Below are 18,075 nucleotides of genomic sequence, written 5' to 3'. Positions count from 1 at the left end.
TCTCTCTCTCTCTCTCTCTCTCTCTCTCTCTCTCTCTCTCTCTCTCTGTGTGTGTGTGTGTGTGTGTGTGTGTATCCGTCAACACATCACACTTTGGGGTCTTTGGTGCTTTGAAAACAACGAAATCGTGTATTTTCTGTTTCTTGCTTGCACTCACAAGAATTACGAACTGTCGATGTCTAAAGCCGAAGCTTTGAGCCGTCATTAATTAAGAATCGATTTTATTACACAAACACACTTGCATCCGTTAACAAATATACAACACGTATACGAATCGATTCGAGTTGCCGAGATGTAGAAAGCGACAGAACCTCGACCGAAACACTGTAGCAGCATCAGCAGTACCGATGTTATTTCTACTAAGGGCAAACCTATAAAACAGTCGAATATAATTTACCTGCGATGGTAAATTGATTGTTGTGCCGAAAAGGTGAAAATCAAGTAATCGACTAAATGAAGTTACTGAATGTGTTACAACATTGGGATTAACTGCAAAAATAAAGCCATGACGACATGATATGCATATATAAAAATCAACCCCTTTAAATTCCCATACGTGAAATGGATTTAACTTCGATTCAACAACGTGTTCGTTGAATTATTTAAATGAAAACTTTGCACCTTTAAATTATCATCATTTGCACATGTTCATTAAATATTGATCGACCTTTTGAATCCGGGCACATTTTTCACTTCGGCTTTTTCTTGTTTTAATGCGTTTTTGCCGAGTGTTGATAATTTTATTTGATCCAATTTTGTTGGCAACTTTTTTGGAAATTCTCTTGAAAATAAATTTCTGAATCGAATTTCCGAATCCATTGTCATCATATACCATTCAATGAAGTGAATTTCATCTAATGACAAAGACACCATTAGATAAATAGACAAAGGAAAATTGACATTAAACACGGAATTTCAACTTTGCTCATCTCATCTCGCATTTCTCACTCTTTACGAACCGTGTGTATGTCGAACGTGTGCCGGTGATTTCTTTTTCACTCTCTTTCTCTCTCTCTCTCTGACAATATTTGAGATTGCACAAGTAAATTCAATCACACACTCACAAAAGAAAAACAACAAAGTGTATTTTTTTTTCTCTTTCTTTTTCTTCTTCCGTCTTTTTTTCTTGTTCGTCGTTTATGCGACGACTCGTTTCCATTAGCACGTCAAATAAAAACAGCTAAAATATTTAATTTGTCTCCTTTGCTTCACACGGAAAATGGACAAAATGCAGGGAAACTTTCTCCCATATACTCGTTTTCAGTTTTAAAACTATATCGTTCCGTAACTTTCGGTCGCATGATGCGACAAAACGTTATTTGTGTATATGTGTGAGTATTTATTTGTAATTTGTTCACTTTATCTTTTTACATTGGTATTAAATGGACGAACACACACATATATATACCAGAGGAAAGTGACGCGATGATAGAAAATCAAGTAGAAGGCAATATGTGCAAGCACCGGACAGTATTGTACAAGAGAGACATTTATTTTGAGCAAAATCGTTTACGTGCATTGAATATTTGTCACATATCCTCGTCGCTTTTTTGTCTAAAGTAACACACTTCAAAAGTTGAAGCAGAGCAAAGGGGATTTACGTTTACATCATTGATCCCATTTGATATTTTTCTATGATATCCCATTTTGCGTGGAATCTATACCCGTTTTGTTGATGCATTATTATACGAGTGCTAAACATAAATTTGTTATACGCTTTTTCTGCTTCTTCTTGATGTTGCCGATGACAATGTGTTGCCATAGTATAAAATGTATCAGTTGAGTCTTACAAAAGGCAAGCAGACCACAACGACTTGAATTTTTGATACTAAGCTCATCACACACGACCAATCTTTTTGCTTGGCTCGCTCTCTAGAAAATTTCAAATCAAATTTTACACTTTTGCTCTATTGCACAAAGTTTTCAAAAAAACCGCAGAAAACCCACTTTTTGTCCCAAAACAGTTTCGATTTAATTCAAACACAAATTCTGAACGGTAACCGACTGCTTTTTTCGGGACTAAAAAACAAGAAAGGAAAAGGGAAAATCTCGTGGAAACCATGTTGAAGTAACGAGAAAACATTGAAAAGTACTTTTCTCTATTTATGAGAAAAAAAACTTTGTCGTTCGTTAAGTTAAATTTTTGATATCGCTTCGACATCTCGTTGGCTTGTTCGCTATTTAAATGTTTTTCATTGTTGAGCTCTTAAAACTATGACACATACACCCTTATTCCCACACCGCTGCAAACTATTTACCTTTGGGTGTGCGAGCAAGCTTTGATCTAATCTAGTTTGAAAACTGTTGAAGTTTTTCTTCCTTGTATGGGAAAAAGAGACAGGGAGAAGAGGGGGCTGAGAGAGAAAAGGACCGACAAACAATTTAAAATGTGCATTGATTCTATTACATGTACATAAATTTGTGTATATGATTGCTTGTCTCACTTCTTTTGCCCGATCGATTCTGGATTAATTCATTTCGAGTATTAACTTTTCGATAAGAAAGACTTCGAGTTCGAAAGACTTTTAACCTCATGCCCCTGGTGACTTTTCCTACTTTCTTCGTTGCATTGCAACAAATTGAAATGTTTAGAACAGTTTTGACTTTAGTATATTTGGCCACTTCAAAGTGAGCAAACAAGAACCAAAAAAACCTACATACACACACACACACCGCTGGTGGTTGGAAGTCAAAAGCATTCACTTAATTCTCGAATATGTGCAATGAATCTTGCTTCGGTTCCTACTTCTCTCACTTCTGCCCGATTTTGTTTGTCACCATTGTTGTTGTGTCACAAAAAGACGAAACGAATTTGATAAATAGTAGTAAGTCGGTTTGAAATGTAGTATTTGCAGTTTAAGGACTGCGAATGTAATTCACCCGCTGGGGCATGTGTTGCAATTGAACTTTTCCAAAAGGTTTTTCTTTGCAATTTATACTCGTTCGTCCTCGCTTGTACCCCCCAAAAAAAAGAGAATAACTTTCGAAAGTTGTTCGTTTTTCCTCGATTCCTTTTTGAAAAGCTTCAAACCAAAGCCAGTGCTTCGTTTTCATTGTTTTATATGTGTGTCAACACAGATTCACCGAGGCAAGTTTTTCGGATTCGACTGAACGAACAAGAAAGCGAATAATATTTCATTCGGTAGAATTGTCGCTGAGACATGTCGACGATGCATAGCGCCAATTGCATGACTTTTCATGACTGTCGTAATTTTATCTGCTTTCGTTTTGAAATCGCAAATGGCTGCCTTGGGCCGTGTGGGTTGTTTGTTTGGCTGCCATGTCGTTGACATTGTCGTCGTCGCAGTCGCCACATTTGTTTGTTTTGGTGTGCGATTTTTGTTGTTTTCTGTCGGTTGAGCCCCCTTAATTCAAAGGTGATGTTGCCTTTTTTTCTCTGTTTCCTGCCTCTTTTTTGCTTGATGCCGCGCCGATTGAATCAAAGTATGAAGTGAATTACCAAAACAGCAGGAGCAAAAATTCACTTCTAATGAATAAAATGGCTTCAGATTTGATGTTTTTTCCCCTTGCCATTTTCAATTTGTTTTGTGTTTTCTCTCTTTGGTCTTCCCGTTGCATGGTGTGTTTTGTGCATTGCCAATTCCAGGTTCATAAATTCTGTTTTCTTTATCAACGATTTTCCCATTCACTTTTCAATGTTGCTGCTTTATTTCCTACATTTCAGTTGTTTCCTTGTCACCGCACTCCAGATCACATTATGACTCTCTCTCTCTCTCTCTCTCTCTCTCTCTCTTGCTTGCTTTCTCTTTCTTGGCAAAGAAAGAACGCGGAAACACACAGCAAATGACAAAAACCAGAAATTTTTCATTTCTTTGTGTCTCTGTGTGAAAAACCTTTGAGCAAACCGTGATTTATTTGATGTAAAAAAGGAAATATACCACCCCTGAAGTGAAATCAGAAAAAGAAGCAGAAAAAATATTAAAAAAACTCAAAAGAACATAAAAATCGCTGGTTTTTCGTAAACAATAAACTTTGCCACTTTTTATTGATGCTCTCATTTTTGGTGAATTTTCTCTTTTCATTTACGATAATGGCTGGAGTTTTACAAAAGCAAAATCATGCCGCATATGATTCTAACATTGGAAATTCATTCGAAATGAAAATGAAAAAAAGTTATTAGTTATTTGATGTGGTTTGTTTGTTTGCAAGCAATTCAATTGAAAACGTTTCTTGATCGATAATTTTTCCATCAAGAATATTCCCTCTCTTTTGTGTGCCATTGTCAGCCGCAAGTCGAGGAATTAATAGGAACAATGCACAGGAAAATTGAATTTTTTTTCCCGTATCTGGATCTCTTTGTGAAAATGGTCGATATTAAGCAGAAAATGCAGCAATAGTATTATGCGATCAAAAGCAAACATTTCAACAGCTTTCGTTTTATTCATTGCAATGATTTCCATCAAGGAAATGAAAATCCAGTAATTGCACATATACGTGCATTCGGTACACGCTAGCCATCCCCATCGATATTGCGGTGAGACAAAACGAAATTGCGGAAAACGTGCACATGAAAAAAGGCATCGACGACGATGACGATGTCGAAAAAGTGCACGAATCCAAGCAAATAACAATTCATGTGATATTTCAAAGTCCAAATATTGCCAAAGCATAACAAGCGAAAGAGAATCGTCTCGCATAAATACTATTCACGGAGTTGAGCTACAACGTTATTCATTTTCATCATCTGATAAAGCGCCATCCATCCTACTACTACTACACACACACACTCTTTTCTGTCCGTTTTTTCATATCCGCTTTTCCCAACCAAATCGTGTGTTTGTTTATGCTTTTTTTCTGCTCTTGTTGCTTTGGTTTTATTTTCCTTTTTGTACAAGTATAGTATTCCCGAGCAGCTGAAACGCGATGATGACCTGTATTTTGTATGGCAAAGCTTCTTTTTTTTGCTCTATGGACTACGTTTTTGTTTTGGTTCAATTTCCATTTATCTTTTTTTTGGCATTGCCGCTTATCGTGTGTAAATGGTTTACATTTTTTACCATATCTCTCTTACTCTCTCTTTCTGGGTGTCTTTCTGACGGTCGACTGTGAGTGTGTATTCATGTCGATGGTTGGCTTTGCATTTAAGCAAAACCGCAAGCTTAACGCTTCTCTCTTCTTTCAGTTTCATGATGAATATATTGCATGAGTTTTATGTGGATTCATTTGTAAAATATTCCTGTTTCGGGTATACACAATGAGAAAAAGAAATACTTCAATAAGAAGATCAATTCGCTTCACTTCAAATATGAAAATGTACATTTTCATTGAAGATCAAATGAACGGGGCATCAAAGAACAACTTAGTCGAATTGAGGCCAAATGCATGATGACCAATCTTGCATAAGTAGTCAAACTAAGATGACTTTTGCGTATTTTTATTGCTGAATATGGAACATATTTTATAACAAAATTTAAAAACATTATATAATTTCTTCAAATTGATGGTTACCAGACGTATGCGTAGGGTTTTTATACATTATACTGCTCTTACACTGGAACTATATAGAAAAATCATTTAAGTTGGAAGTGGTGACTTTTTTGCTCTTCATTTATGAAATAATATCGCCAAAGGTGAAGCTTTCAAAATAGCTCCGATACCCTATGGGATCACGCATGCCTGTAGGATTTCCATCTTAATAATGTGCATACAATGGTGGTGCACCAAGTGGCAGCGGAGGTGGATTCCGAACCGTTATGCGACCTTCATGTACAGGTTCAGGGTTGATGACTTGCATCTCCTCAATGTAGCTTTTAAATGCATCAAATATTGAAATTGACAAGAATTTCGCTTGACAATCCTGTGTGTTTAATATAGAGAACATTAAAATTCATTGCTATAAAAAAGTTCGAGCCTAAAAACTTACACTGAACATAGTGTATCCATTGCCCTTTTCAAATAGATGTTTTGTAATAATGACATTATATTCCGTTTTTAAATCAAGTTTATCGTACGTTGAATTCGAATTACGAACTTCCGCTGACACAACACGGCTACCCTGTTCACTTGCCACATCAAAAACTACGCGTAGTCCAGACATTTGTAAGAAATTTCCGGGGTATTTTCCTACCGAATGTTCAAGAGCCGCCATTAATTGTTCACCTGAAATCTTGACGATTACCAATTCACTGGGGAACTTCACAAGACCACTCAAGTCTGCGATATCGAGATATCCGCTACTAAGTCTACCGCGAATGTTTCTTGAGGTAATCAAAGCAACCGACGAAGCAAATGAAGCGTCATTCAATTTTGTTTTAGCTGCTTTAATAAATGCATCAGTCATCATATTGCCAATGCCACATTCCCAGAAGACACATCGGTACGAACAAAAATCTAATTTTGATTCAGCAATTGGTTTGGGACCGTTCGCTTCCTTTTTTCGATATTTATTTTCCAATGCCAAAAATGCGGGGTCTTGAGGAATTTTTGCATCCATTAGAATAGGATTGCCGTTCCACATGGTTATATTCCCATTTTTACTAATCTATGAAGAAAATTCAACGATATTAGTTCGAATTAATGATGTCAAAAAAATAGCAACTTACTCGGATTTCCAATTTGCCCAAGTATTTTGCGGACATGTATGCTTGAACGATTGGAACCTGTTTACCGGTTTTTTGTTTGACAATTGTCGGGTAGGGCGATGCTGCCACCTCTTTATCTGGCTGTTGGCCTGTATATAAGAACGTATGCGTGTGCCCTCCAATGACAAGATCGAGAAGTGGACAACTTTCAGCTATTTTCAAATCGTCCACAAAACCAGAATGGGACAAACCAATTATAGTTTTTACACCCTTTTTTCGTAATTTGTTTGCTTCTTCACTGAAAAAGAAATAATGAATTGTATAGATTGATATCCGAGTTCATTTAATGTGGATAGGTGCTATTTCGGTCGAAGTTTACTTACTTGATTGCCTCTACTTCTGGCCTAAAATCGACTGCGCAATTTGGTACCCACCTTGCCGTTGATGGAGTAAGATAACCAATCACACCGATTTTGAATTTTTTTATTTTGAAAACAACAGAGGGTATTGTATGCTTACGCAACGGATGATCGGCTTTATTTTTTAGATTTGTAAAAACAATTGAAAAATTTGCATGCTCCAAAAATGGCACCAAAGGATCAAGCCCAAAGTCAAACTCATGGTTGCCCAAACACTGTTCCGAACAAATTTTGTGAAATATGTTGTTTTTTTCTTTAAATCATTGATTACTTACCATTGCGTCTGGTTTTAAGGCGTTCATGAAGTCAGTAACAACTTCATCTTTGAATAAATTAAACCACCTAGATCCGGTATAAACATCACCTGAATTTAAAATTGAGAATTTCATTTGAATTCGGCGCGTTTTAAGTGAATAAATTCGTACCTGCGTTTAAATATAAAACGGGTGGACCACCATTTTTGGCTGCTCGTCGATGCTCCTTTATTACATGCGATGTACGGGCAAAACCACCGAAACCATCCCACGCCGCGAATTTTGAATGCATATCATTGCTGTGCAATATAGTTAAGTCCAAGTAATTGTTTACTGCTCGCACAAAATCGATTGAAAACATTAACAGCAACGCAAAGATCGAAAGCGCTAAATAGCTTTTACGGACAAACGTATCAAGCATGTTTGAATTTTCTATCAGAAAATAAGAAATATATTTGAATTCACACAAAATATGAAAAAAAAAATGGAATTAAAGTTGAAAAAATTAAAGAACTTTACACGGCAAATGAAAGAATTATTGAATTTACTTTATACACAAGTCAGCCACCGAAGAAATTTTGAATTTGATGTATCTTCTCCGAAACAATGTAATTCTGGTAACAAATTAAGCCATTTTATACCGTTTTTTACTGTTCTACATGACATTTTTCAAATATAGTATTAGTAAGTATACCGATGTATACACATGGCAGATTTTTTTTTATTAGATATCAGCGTATGAAGCTTTTTTTGCTTGAAAAATTGTTCGTAAAATCTTCAAGAATGTTGTTTTTAACAAATTCGCACTTTATTGAAACGTATTTGAATAAAAACATCTTACAAAAATATTCGTTTGTTTTAAATAGATATTTTTTTTCACCTTGACGTGACATTCACGAAAGGTGTTTTAATCTCTAATTTTAATTCGCTTCAAATGTAATTTATTGTGAAAGTTGTAGTTCAATATTGTCGATCAATCGATACCCTATTCTGTTGAAACATTTAAGATGATGACATCATTATAATATATATATGTATATATACATGAAATTACCTAATTAGTATAATTTTACCGTTACTTGCAGCCGGAATGATGTATATTTTGGACCATTGTCTTGCTTTATTCTAATCTCAAGAGATTAACAATATAAAAAATGAGCTCATGATTCAACGTGAATGAATGCAAATAGCGTGAATCACATCAATCATCTCCATGAGAGAAAGAGAGAAAAGTCGCGGAAGCGTCGTTCTATAATTTTCTTGACTGTTCGTTAAATGAACTCATAAGGAAGGCGAATAAAAAGTGAACATTCATTTACGCTCGTCAGAATGATTTGTTTACGCTTGCACTGTTGAGCTTACATCCAGTAAGAACGAGTCGATCTCAAGCATTGCGCTTACGAATCGATTCCCTAATTGAATAAGGTTATTTAAGTTGCCCAAATGTCATGCATGCACGTACAACTCGTAAATTATTTCGTTTATTAAAAAAAGATGTCGTCGGTGGTGGCGGTTGTGGCGACGGCAACAAATAAATACATCTTATATACGTTTTTTTCCTTCATCATTCGCGCCCACTTTAAAATGTGCTCAATTTAATGCAATTTCCGCGTATGCAGACGGAGTCGCATTCAAACTGAAATATATCAATTATTTCGTATTTTGAATTGTGTGTTAGTCAGCTTCTAGTTGATTTTTAGTCAGCATAATATGTGCTCATTGTCAAATCACTTTATACATTCACAAATTATGCACTTTTCATTATTATGTGTTCAGTTTTTTTTTTCTTTTTCCTTTGTCACATCATCCACTTAATGCGTCTGGTATGAGAAAGCGTTATTTTTTATTTGAAAACGAAAATACATAAATATTTGAACGAATATATATGCAAAATGCGACCAATTCTACGAATCACAACCGCTTATTTATAAAATGTGATTTTGTGCTTGCATTCATTTTTTGTTGTTCTTCGAATATATAGGTCGAATTCATTCACCGACAACTCCATTTTATACATACAATTTTGACGAAAAAAAAATCCGAACGATTGTTTGATAAGATTTAACGTTAGCAGAGGAACACAAGCGATAGAAATCTCTGTTCATTTTTCGAAAATTCCATTTTGTTGCTGAAATTTAATTATCAGATGAAGAGAACGAAGTAAAGAAGAAAGAGAGAAAAACAAGGGATTTAAAATGCATTCGCAAATTCAGATATATCGTAAGCGAAACTAGATGATGATGACGGCGACAACAACGACGAAACTTACAAAGTAGTATGTTCGAGCAATGCCGTTGGCAGCGTGTGTACAAGCAACACACATATATTTTGTTTGCTGCCGAGTCAAGAGCGGCTTATAGAGTTCGAAAATGGAGAGAGAGAGAGAGAGAGAGAGAGAGAGAGAGAGAGAGAGAGATAGACTTGAAGGGAGCAGACAAGCAAGAGCCTCTGTTGAGAAAATGAAATTTTTCTGCTTCTTTAAAAATTGCATTGCATTGTAGTCCGGAGATTGTTTGATGTGTGTATTTTCATGTATTTTTCAAGAGCATATTTTGTCTTGACATTTTAAGTTTATTATGCATAAATGTCCATGTTTGTTGCATATACATATACTGAACATCCAACTTTCACTGCTACTGCATAAGTAATTTGAGAAAATAACAACAACGATGATGACGACGACGAGCAAACGAAATAATAATAACAGTAATAATAATGGTAATGTTGTACATATGAGCGAGCAAGAGAGAAGGAGAGAGCGAGAGAAGTGCTATGAAGAAACAAAGACGATCCAAATGATGTACGTTTTGTTGGTGTTGGTGTTTCGTTCCACAAGTACTATTTCCTGTGTGCAATGTGCGCGCGTTCGCTCATTTGCCTCGATCTCTGCAACAATTGAAAGAGGCAACGCAGCCGTTTCGTTGTTATATTGAAATAATTTGTTGTTAAAGTACTTTATGTTATTTCTCTTTCTTTATCTCTGTTTTGTTTTCTCCATTTCATTCCAATTCTTTGGTTTTAATTTTCGTTCATCACTGTCACGTCACGACGATCGTCGTCACTCATTGTAGAATGCGAGTGAAATTGTTTCAAGTTCTTTTTTATAAAACATTCTCATTTCCACGTTAATTTCATTAAATTCTTTGTTTCACTTATGAATTGTTGCTCTTGTCACTTTGGATTTTGTTATTTCTAACCAAACACTCGCATTTGTGGTTTGCTTGAAATCACTGAAATTGAATTCAATCACTGTACTCATATTACCATGCCATATCACACAGTTTGGTGAACAAAACCCATTCTGTGGCTATTGCGTTTTCTATTTGCGTACTTTGAATCGGTTCATTTTGGTCGAACACTTGGTGTCATCGTCGGTTGACACATGTATTTTTTTGTTCAGAGAACGAGTAAGCGAGAGACAAACAATCGAAGATTGAAAAATTTCTTGGACAAAGGCGCGAGTGCGTCTTTCAATTTTAATCTCATTATCTATCATTGGATCATGAGTTTTATGTACACAGCATATCTCCAGCATAGTTTACACCATTTAAATGGTGTTTGTTGCGAGTGAGGCGTATACCACTCAAACAAATAAACAAACAAAAAGATGTCTAATTGGAATTTATTCGATTAATTTCAATTGTGTGTTCTTCATTCTTCCGGTTTTGTTTGATTTTTAAATGGATGGGCCGCCGGCACAGATACGCACATTCCATGCATGTATAAAGAATGAGAATACTCGACGCAAAGAAACGACAGTCGCATTTTTTTTACTCAATTCACCTAGGCCGGTCATGCTATCATATCACACAGTATATGTCTAAGGCATTAATGCTCAAATTTCATGCGGAAACACTTTAATTTTATTCAATTTACAAATTTTAATGTCATCCACATACACGCACATAAAAAATTGATTTGATTCATGGAGAGTGTCGTGTGGTTTTCATTCTCAAACAATAGATGTATGTGTGTGTCTAACTACATGATATTTGGCCTAATTTCCACAAACAATCACCATAGACAGACACACAAGAGTCAAAGACATTTTCATCTCAAATCACAAAGTTCAACACACCACACAGTTTGCCGCTGTCTTTCACTTTGACTGATGCACGATTCGATTGTCATAATACAATCAATAAATTTTGACTGCTCTGTTGTTCGATGCCGTTACAATTCATGAACCATTCATCGGGCACGATGATAGGTTTGGCTTCGAAAAAAAGCACAAAAGCCACCGCTTCATCGTCTTTTTCGTCAATGTTCAGCGTTCTCATTTGCTTTGCCACCACGTTTTCGGACTTGTTCATTTTAATTGCAGGTCGTCGATTTCACGAAGCATAGAAAAAAGAAACATATACGAAATCTTTCCATTAACACACAAAACAATGGCTTAAATTGCAAATGCATTTTGCAGCCAAACAATAGCTCAAGTCAATTACAGACAAATGATTCGCGGTTTGTCGTGCACGCTGACAGCACCAACAACGGTTCAACACCGTCAAAACCAACACCACCATCACCATCAACAGCATCAATGGTGCTCATTTGTGTGTCAGTAATGTGTTTGGATGTGAATTAATTTTCAGAAAATGTGAAACAACAAAAAAATACAAATTGTTTAGAAAAAGAAAATTACATTTCATTCATTACTCAGCAGCAACGGAAGAGCTTCAAAAGTAGCTGCAATAGCAGCATCAGCGCATCACCAGCTGCATCAATGTACAATGTGGTTTGAAAAATGTGATCACGAGTCTCTCACGCCGCCAATTTCAATGTTAAATCGCATAGTTTTTTTTCTTTTCGATTCGAATTGTTATTGTAGTTGTTTAATTTCTATTTCTCTTTTGTCTACTTACAGAATCAATTAGCTGGCGGTGAGAAGCGCACACTACACTAAGGGGAGAAAGTTATTACCGAAACGTGTAAAAGAAAACGACTTTTGTTCAGTGCTTGTAAAAATTCAAAAATAGATAACAATTTTTTATTTTTATTTTTCATCAAAGTGTGTTTGTGTTTCGATCGGTGTGAAAAAAGAATTGAAAATTTATATCAATAATAAAGTTTTTAACAATTTGCAAAGAGTTGAATAGCAAAAAAAAAAAAACAAAGTTTCACGAAAAAGTGATTTGATACTTCGTATTCTTTGGATATTTGGATGGCAAATTGAAAGAGGCCCGAATGTGCGGTAAACCGGGCAGATTTAATTAAGATTACAAAAATAAGAAAAAAAATTCATTTGGGAAGAACCATTTTGTTTTTGAATTTAGAGAACAGTGGCACCACTGTGCTACAGGTGGTGACAAAATGTGGGTGTCTTCATTGACATCGGCTCATCGTTCAGCTACTGCTCAATGCGGTGGTAGCCGTAACAATGACAAACGAACAACATCAACAGTTAAACAGCATTTTCGGCCGTTCACATGGAATTTGGCGCTTAATGTTTACGCTGCAATTGTTCTACTTAATACATTTGGATTAATTTCGAATTCGGTAGCACGTGCTGACACATTCCAGTATCCAGTTACAGCTCCGACCGGTAGCGGTTTATTACCACCAGGTTAGATTTTTTTATCACATCTTTATTTATCATTTATTATCAGATTTATTATATTCAGTTTTTGATTGAAATCACAAATAAAATTGATAAAAATGAATAAGAAAGCAACGACAAAAAAAAACACTAGGAAATTGATCGATTTCCGCATTTCACTGTCATCAACAGCAATATCTTCGATTCAATCAATTTAATTAACAAAGGTGTACTGAACTTGTCGATGACATTTGCAGAAGAGAAATTCATTATCGCTCACTGTTGTGATTGACATTCGATTATCTTTTCACCGCATTTAGTGTAAATTCTCAAACCAATTAATAAATTACACGCTGCTTTGCGTCTCAATTGTGTCGATGTTGTTGTTGTTAGCATAACAACATCCATTTGATTTGTGTTGAATCTGCGAAACAACCACTTGATTAGTTGATAAATTACAACGACCAGTTTACTATAACAAATCGTTCGGTGAATGAATTTTCATTTTATTTGCCGCTCAAATCCCAAGATACATGCAAAAAGAAAATGAAGAAGATGATGATGATACGAAAAAAAATCAAGAGCAAATTAATCAGTGTATACACATATATCGACGGATGATGGGTAAAACGATGGATACAGGCATAAGCCCAGATCAGTACTTACGTTCACTCCATTGCGTAGCCAATTCAATGGAAAATAATATGCAAATGACGAATTATTGAGAAAACACTTTACTTCGCTATAGTTCATGTCGATGAAACTGTTTGAGTGTGGTGGTTTTCGTTGTCGTTTTAAAACAAGAGAAACACTTCGGCACTTAGAAGCACATCGCAAACAATTTCCTGTGTTATTGAACGCTTAAATGCAAATGAATCGCCAAGAATAGCAATAGCATGGCTCTACATTGATATTACAATTGCGACGTAGACGTGTAAATGTATATATAGTTGTCGAGATGGGCATAAATAACGGTACACATAATATTGATAACAAAGTAAAATTACATTCATTCGATAAAAGCGGAAAGCCTCGAACTTCATTATTTATAGCCGTTGTACGTGCAAATATTCTCACATCCATAGACATACAAAAATATTCTTCGTCATTGCCGTATTTACCGTCGTCCATTTCCAATTCGATCCACGTTCATGAAATAGCAAAAAAACTGTACAAAGAAGCAAAAGATATTCCATAATCGTCGACTTGATACATGTATAGTTATCGAAATCATGGATTCCATCAGCAACGAAGCAAAAAACAAAAAACAAATGACATTGACTTCGATTACTTCCGAACTTTGGTCATGCACTGGTTGTCTTGTCTCATTTTGGGGGTTAGACATTTTCTTCCTGGGCTAATGATGATGCCTGCTTCGATTTCGTTTCGAGTATTTATCATTTGCATGAAAAACTCATAAAACGTATTCATGCAAACGCATCGTTCAATTATATCAGCTTTTAATTATTCTTTATTATCAATGACTTTTCGGTCGTCTTGAATTCATCTCCATATTTAATTAAGAATAATGACTTCCCAGTGAAGCGAAGTGATTTCACTTCGGTATTTTTCTTCAATTTTTCCTCAATCGCTTAAGAGCTTGTGACAATGAATTTAATGTTGATTCACGAGGCACATACACACGTCAATATCACCAGAGAATCCACCAGAAATGGAGAGATTTTGATTCCATTTGCCATAATGTCGAGCCATTTGATGATGGTTCGTTCAACAATTCTCTGAAGACGAAAATAAAAACCATCGACATAAACAAGCGACACTATGAATAAATTGAGGTACACAAATTCAATTAATCCACATTTTCTCGTTTGTGAAGTTCCTTTTGAGTCTTCTGTCTGTCTTTGTTTGTCTTGCCTTTGAAGGATTTGCTCGCATTTCGGGGAGGGCTCGTGGAAAAATGATTTTCCATGTGCTCACTCACGTTTCACAAACATAATCCCTGGTATTTGCAATGTGAATCTCTTTCTCCGTTATATATTTTTTTCGTTCATTCTTTTTGAAATGCGAGAGAGATGAAGCACATAAATCGATTTTCATTTTCTTTTTGAATCGTCGTCGTATACATTCGGCGAAGAAGCTAACTTAAGAAAATCTCTGCCATTCAAATGCATAAATATTTATTTGGATGAAGCCATTTTTTGGCTCTTTCTTGCATTCGATGGTGCGGCGCGCACGAATGGAAATTGCTCAAAATTGAATTTTAATTTGAAACACAGATAAAAATGAAAATCGGTGATTTGAGCGTGGAGTCAACAGGCGAATGAAAGAGAACGAGTAAGAAATTATGAAAAAGTACACACACACGCGCAGTGATGAGCAATCGTTCGAAATTACCTTCGGGCTTTCGTTTAGCTTGAATAAAGTTGCATCGGAAATTAAATGCTGAAATATTACTCGATGAAATTGCTTTTTAATCTTGACGGTTTTCTTGCTCATGCCATGCCATCAACGATTTCAGTCAATTTAACTGAGTGAATTTCAACAATTCTTGAATCACTCGAGTCCATACTACTGGCATGGTTTAAAGTTTTGCATGTTTGAAAGGCGTAATGGTTGAAGTGAAATAAATAAATAAATAAACTAAAAAAAGCAAACTGAATACAGAATTGCCGTTTTAAATTTATCTGGGTGCATGATACCATTTCTCAATGCCAGAGCGCAACAAACTCGACAAAAAAAGGCAACCAAACCAATCACATCCATGTCACCGAGTGAATGCGACGCCATTCCAAACAGTTATTTCAACTCTTTCATAATAACGAATAGTGACAGAGAACATAAACAGTTTAAATGCGGTGTCTGTGTGAATTCAGGAATTTAACAGTTGTTACCTTCGAAATTCACCCGTCAAAACAAAATACAAAAGTGGCCAAGATGTAAAAAAGTTTTTTTTTTGCATCGAGGCTTTGGTGAACAGGAGTGAATGTGGCTTAGAAAATGAATGGATCGGCCAACGAACCGTTTAAATTACTTCATATGAGCCAATAAAATATGTAATTCACCACATATTCAGTGCAATGTGATCGCGTCTTATATTTGTCCTGATCTCCATGTATTATGTCTTTCACATAGTTTAACATTTTCGCCGTTGTTTCACCATCTTATACCAATTTTCATTTTATTTGAGTACATTTTGTAAGAATGTGTGCATAAGATAAAACGACAGTTTTCAGTCACACCAAGCCACACACATTTTGTATACGCCTAGAGCGGACGACAAGAATGTGATCACACATATATGTCATATCATACATTGATTTAACGAATTATGTACGAACAATAACGAAAAACAAATGTTTCCAGTGTAAACACTTTGTCTTTATTGCATGGTATAAGTTGGCGCAGAGAAAGAGAAAAAGCCGAACCAAGTTACAATATACTGTGCTACGTCTGTCATGCTGATTTGTATCGCATAATGCACGACGTTCTGTGTGTGTGACAACTATATACATTGAGAATTTGCATTTACGTCGTAAACATGCCAGCAGCGACAATTTTCTCTGTCGAAACGATGAACACATGCATATTACTATGTTTGTCATCATCATCAGCGGTAGGCATAGAGGCAATTGCTGTTTGTCAATTTACGACGACGACAATAAAAACAAGAACATAAAAAAAAAGTATTTCTTTCTCTTTTTATCGGAGGCTTACAATGGAATTAGGAATATGTTACTGATTCCGAATGTGATAGGAAATTAAATAATTTCTTCCAAATTATATCTCATAACCTAAACGCTTTATGTTACGGATACAATGTTACAAAAGGGACTTTGTTGTTTGAGTTATTCCATTACAACGGCAATAATTTAATTAAACGAAAGAAGGCATGTGAGAGAGTGCAAGAGAAAGAGAGAGAGAGAGAGAGAGAAAAAAACTGTACATGGGAATCATTATTTAACAATAGAATGTTAGTCACTTTAAAGTTGGTGAACAAAGTTTTTTGTAGTTGACAATGCTTTTGGCACTTTTTCAAATACAAACTACATACAAGCGCTATCATTAACCGATTTTTTCAATTCGAATCTTTGGGTATGCCATAAGCCTCTCATGAGATAAGCATAACATTTGGAATCATTGCCATGGCATCGAAGTAATTAAAACTTACTTGATATGCTGCTGTGGTGAGAACCAACATGAAAAAAACGTGCGATATCGCTGTCGAAAACTACTTAACGCATGAAAGTCGATTTCGATGCAAACACCGCCGTAAATTATTTACTTAATTAAACATTTTTCAGTGAAGTATGTTAAATCACATTAGCCACAAATCGGAACGCCGTATGTTTCTACAATTTCCAATTAAAACGGGAAACTTTGCATCGCGGTAAATGGATGCTCACGACACATCTTTTGTTTTATATGGAAATGTTTGTCGTTTTTTTAAGCCGCGAGAGAAAATTATATAATTATATGACGACGTAAAATATTGGCAGAAAATGTGCAGATCATATACGTCATAATTTGATTGGCTTTGGTTGTTTTAATATGTTTCAAGTTTCAACAAACATGTGGTAAAAGCATCGAAATTCACAATTCTCTCTCCGACAAAATATGAAATAATTCGATGTGCGTATCAGCTTCGACTATAAGAATGTTTCACGTGGCTTTTTAGAACCGAATGCTCCAAAAGCATATGCGAAAAGCACGAGATTTAATGGCATCTATATGGATTCCTCATTTCGGAAATTTGATGTGTTTCGTAGAAATCACCGAAGGGAATTTCAAACAATATCATTTTATAATGCTCTTAATCTGATATATTCGCAGTGCTTTTCGTCAACTATTGTTACTCTTGCTCGCTTGCATTTGACATGACACACAATAATTTGAATTTACCTGCAAATTGTGTCCTATTTCATTTGTCTGTCTCCGTGCTTCGGCGTGCATATGTCAAAATGTGCATCCTAAATTTTGACGGGGCCAACATTTTTCCTATTTTAAATTGGTAATTTATGCGCGTTGACAGATTGAATGGACCATAGAGTACAGGTATGTGTTGTGTGTGCGTGTATTCAACATTGTTGGATAAACAATTCCTAAATATGTTTGCTGAACATGTTTGATAAATTATTTAGCCGTGTCAAAAGCATAATGCAGTGAATAGCGACCGATTTAATGGATTTATAGTATGAACGTACATACAATTGTACACAAAATGCGTATAATGGAGATTCAATTGCAACAACAACTCTATACCATACATTGTATAGAGTCTTTCATCAATTCTAGCGCTTGAGCACTTGATTATGACAAAATTTCGCTTAAATTGTACAGATTTCGGTGAGGTCGCTATTCAACGT

At 35.5% G+C, this 18,075-nt stretch overlaps 2 protein-coding genes across 4 annotated transcripts in view; one reads left to right on the top strand and one right to left on the bottom strand.

Moving 5' to 3' along the window:
- Window positions 1-18,075, top strand: part of LOC116343595 (low-density lipoprotein receptor-related protein 2) — a 128,649-nt gene that overhangs the window by 17,398 nt on the left and 93,176 nt on the right. For both annotated transcript variants that reach the window (XM_031771767.1, XM_031771768.1), the window contains exon 2: window positions 12,080-12,778. In XM_031771767.1, the coding sequence (XP_031627627.1) occupies window positions 12,526-12,778 (253 nt within the window). In that variant the 5' untranslated portion in view covers window positions 12,080-12,525. The remainder of the gene's footprint in view (window positions 1-12,079; window positions 12,779-18,075) is intronic.
- LOC116343596 (protein 5NUC-like) lies at window positions 5,325-7,828 on the bottom strand. Of its 2 annotated transcripts, none has more exons than XM_031771769.1 (7): window positions 7,764-7,828; window positions 7,387-7,647; window positions 7,237-7,325; window positions 6,926-7,176; window positions 6,564-6,840; window positions 5,885-6,502; window positions 5,325-5,818 (listed from the first exon to the last, which is right to left on the bottom strand). In XM_031771769.1, exons 2-7 carry the CDS (start codon window positions 7,634-7,636, stop codon window positions 5,654-5,656), a joined length of 1,650 nt encoding a protein of 549 aa, XP_031627629.1. In that variant the 5' UTR covers window positions 7,637-7,647; window positions 7,764-7,828; the 3' UTR covers window positions 5,325-5,653. The 2 variants fall into 2 exon arrangements, with proteins under 2 accessions (XP_031627629.1, XP_031627630.1); XM_031771770.1 differs by having other exon boundaries at window positions 7,735-7,815.

Source organism: Contarinia nasturtii, unplaced genomic scaffold (assembly GCF_009176525.2).
Source record: "Contarinia nasturtii isolate CC-2019 unplaced genomic scaffold, AAFC_CNas_1.1 Cnas_scaffold_1037, whole genome shotgun sequence".
NCBI lineage: Eukaryota > Metazoa > Arthropoda > Insecta > Diptera > Cecidomyiidae > Contarinia > Contarinia nasturtii.
Note: the sequence above shows the minus strand (reverse complement) of the source record. Positions and strands in the feature narration are given on the sequence as shown.

Bases quoted from the DNA above. Each gene is read 5' to 3' on its own strand.
- LOC116343596 (XM_031771769.1), bottom strand. From the start codon at position 7,636: ATGCTTGATACGTTTGTCCGTAAAAGCTATTTAGCGCTTTCGATCTTT. The intron at 6,841-6,925 runs GTAAGTAAACTT...TTTCTTTTTCAG, and splicing joins CCAGAAGTAGAGGCAATCAA to TGAAGAAGCAAACAAATTAC. The intron at 6,503-6,563 runs GTAAGTTGCTAT...TTTTCTTCATAG, and splicing joins TGGGCAAATTGGAAATCCGA to ATTAGTAAAAATGGGAATAT.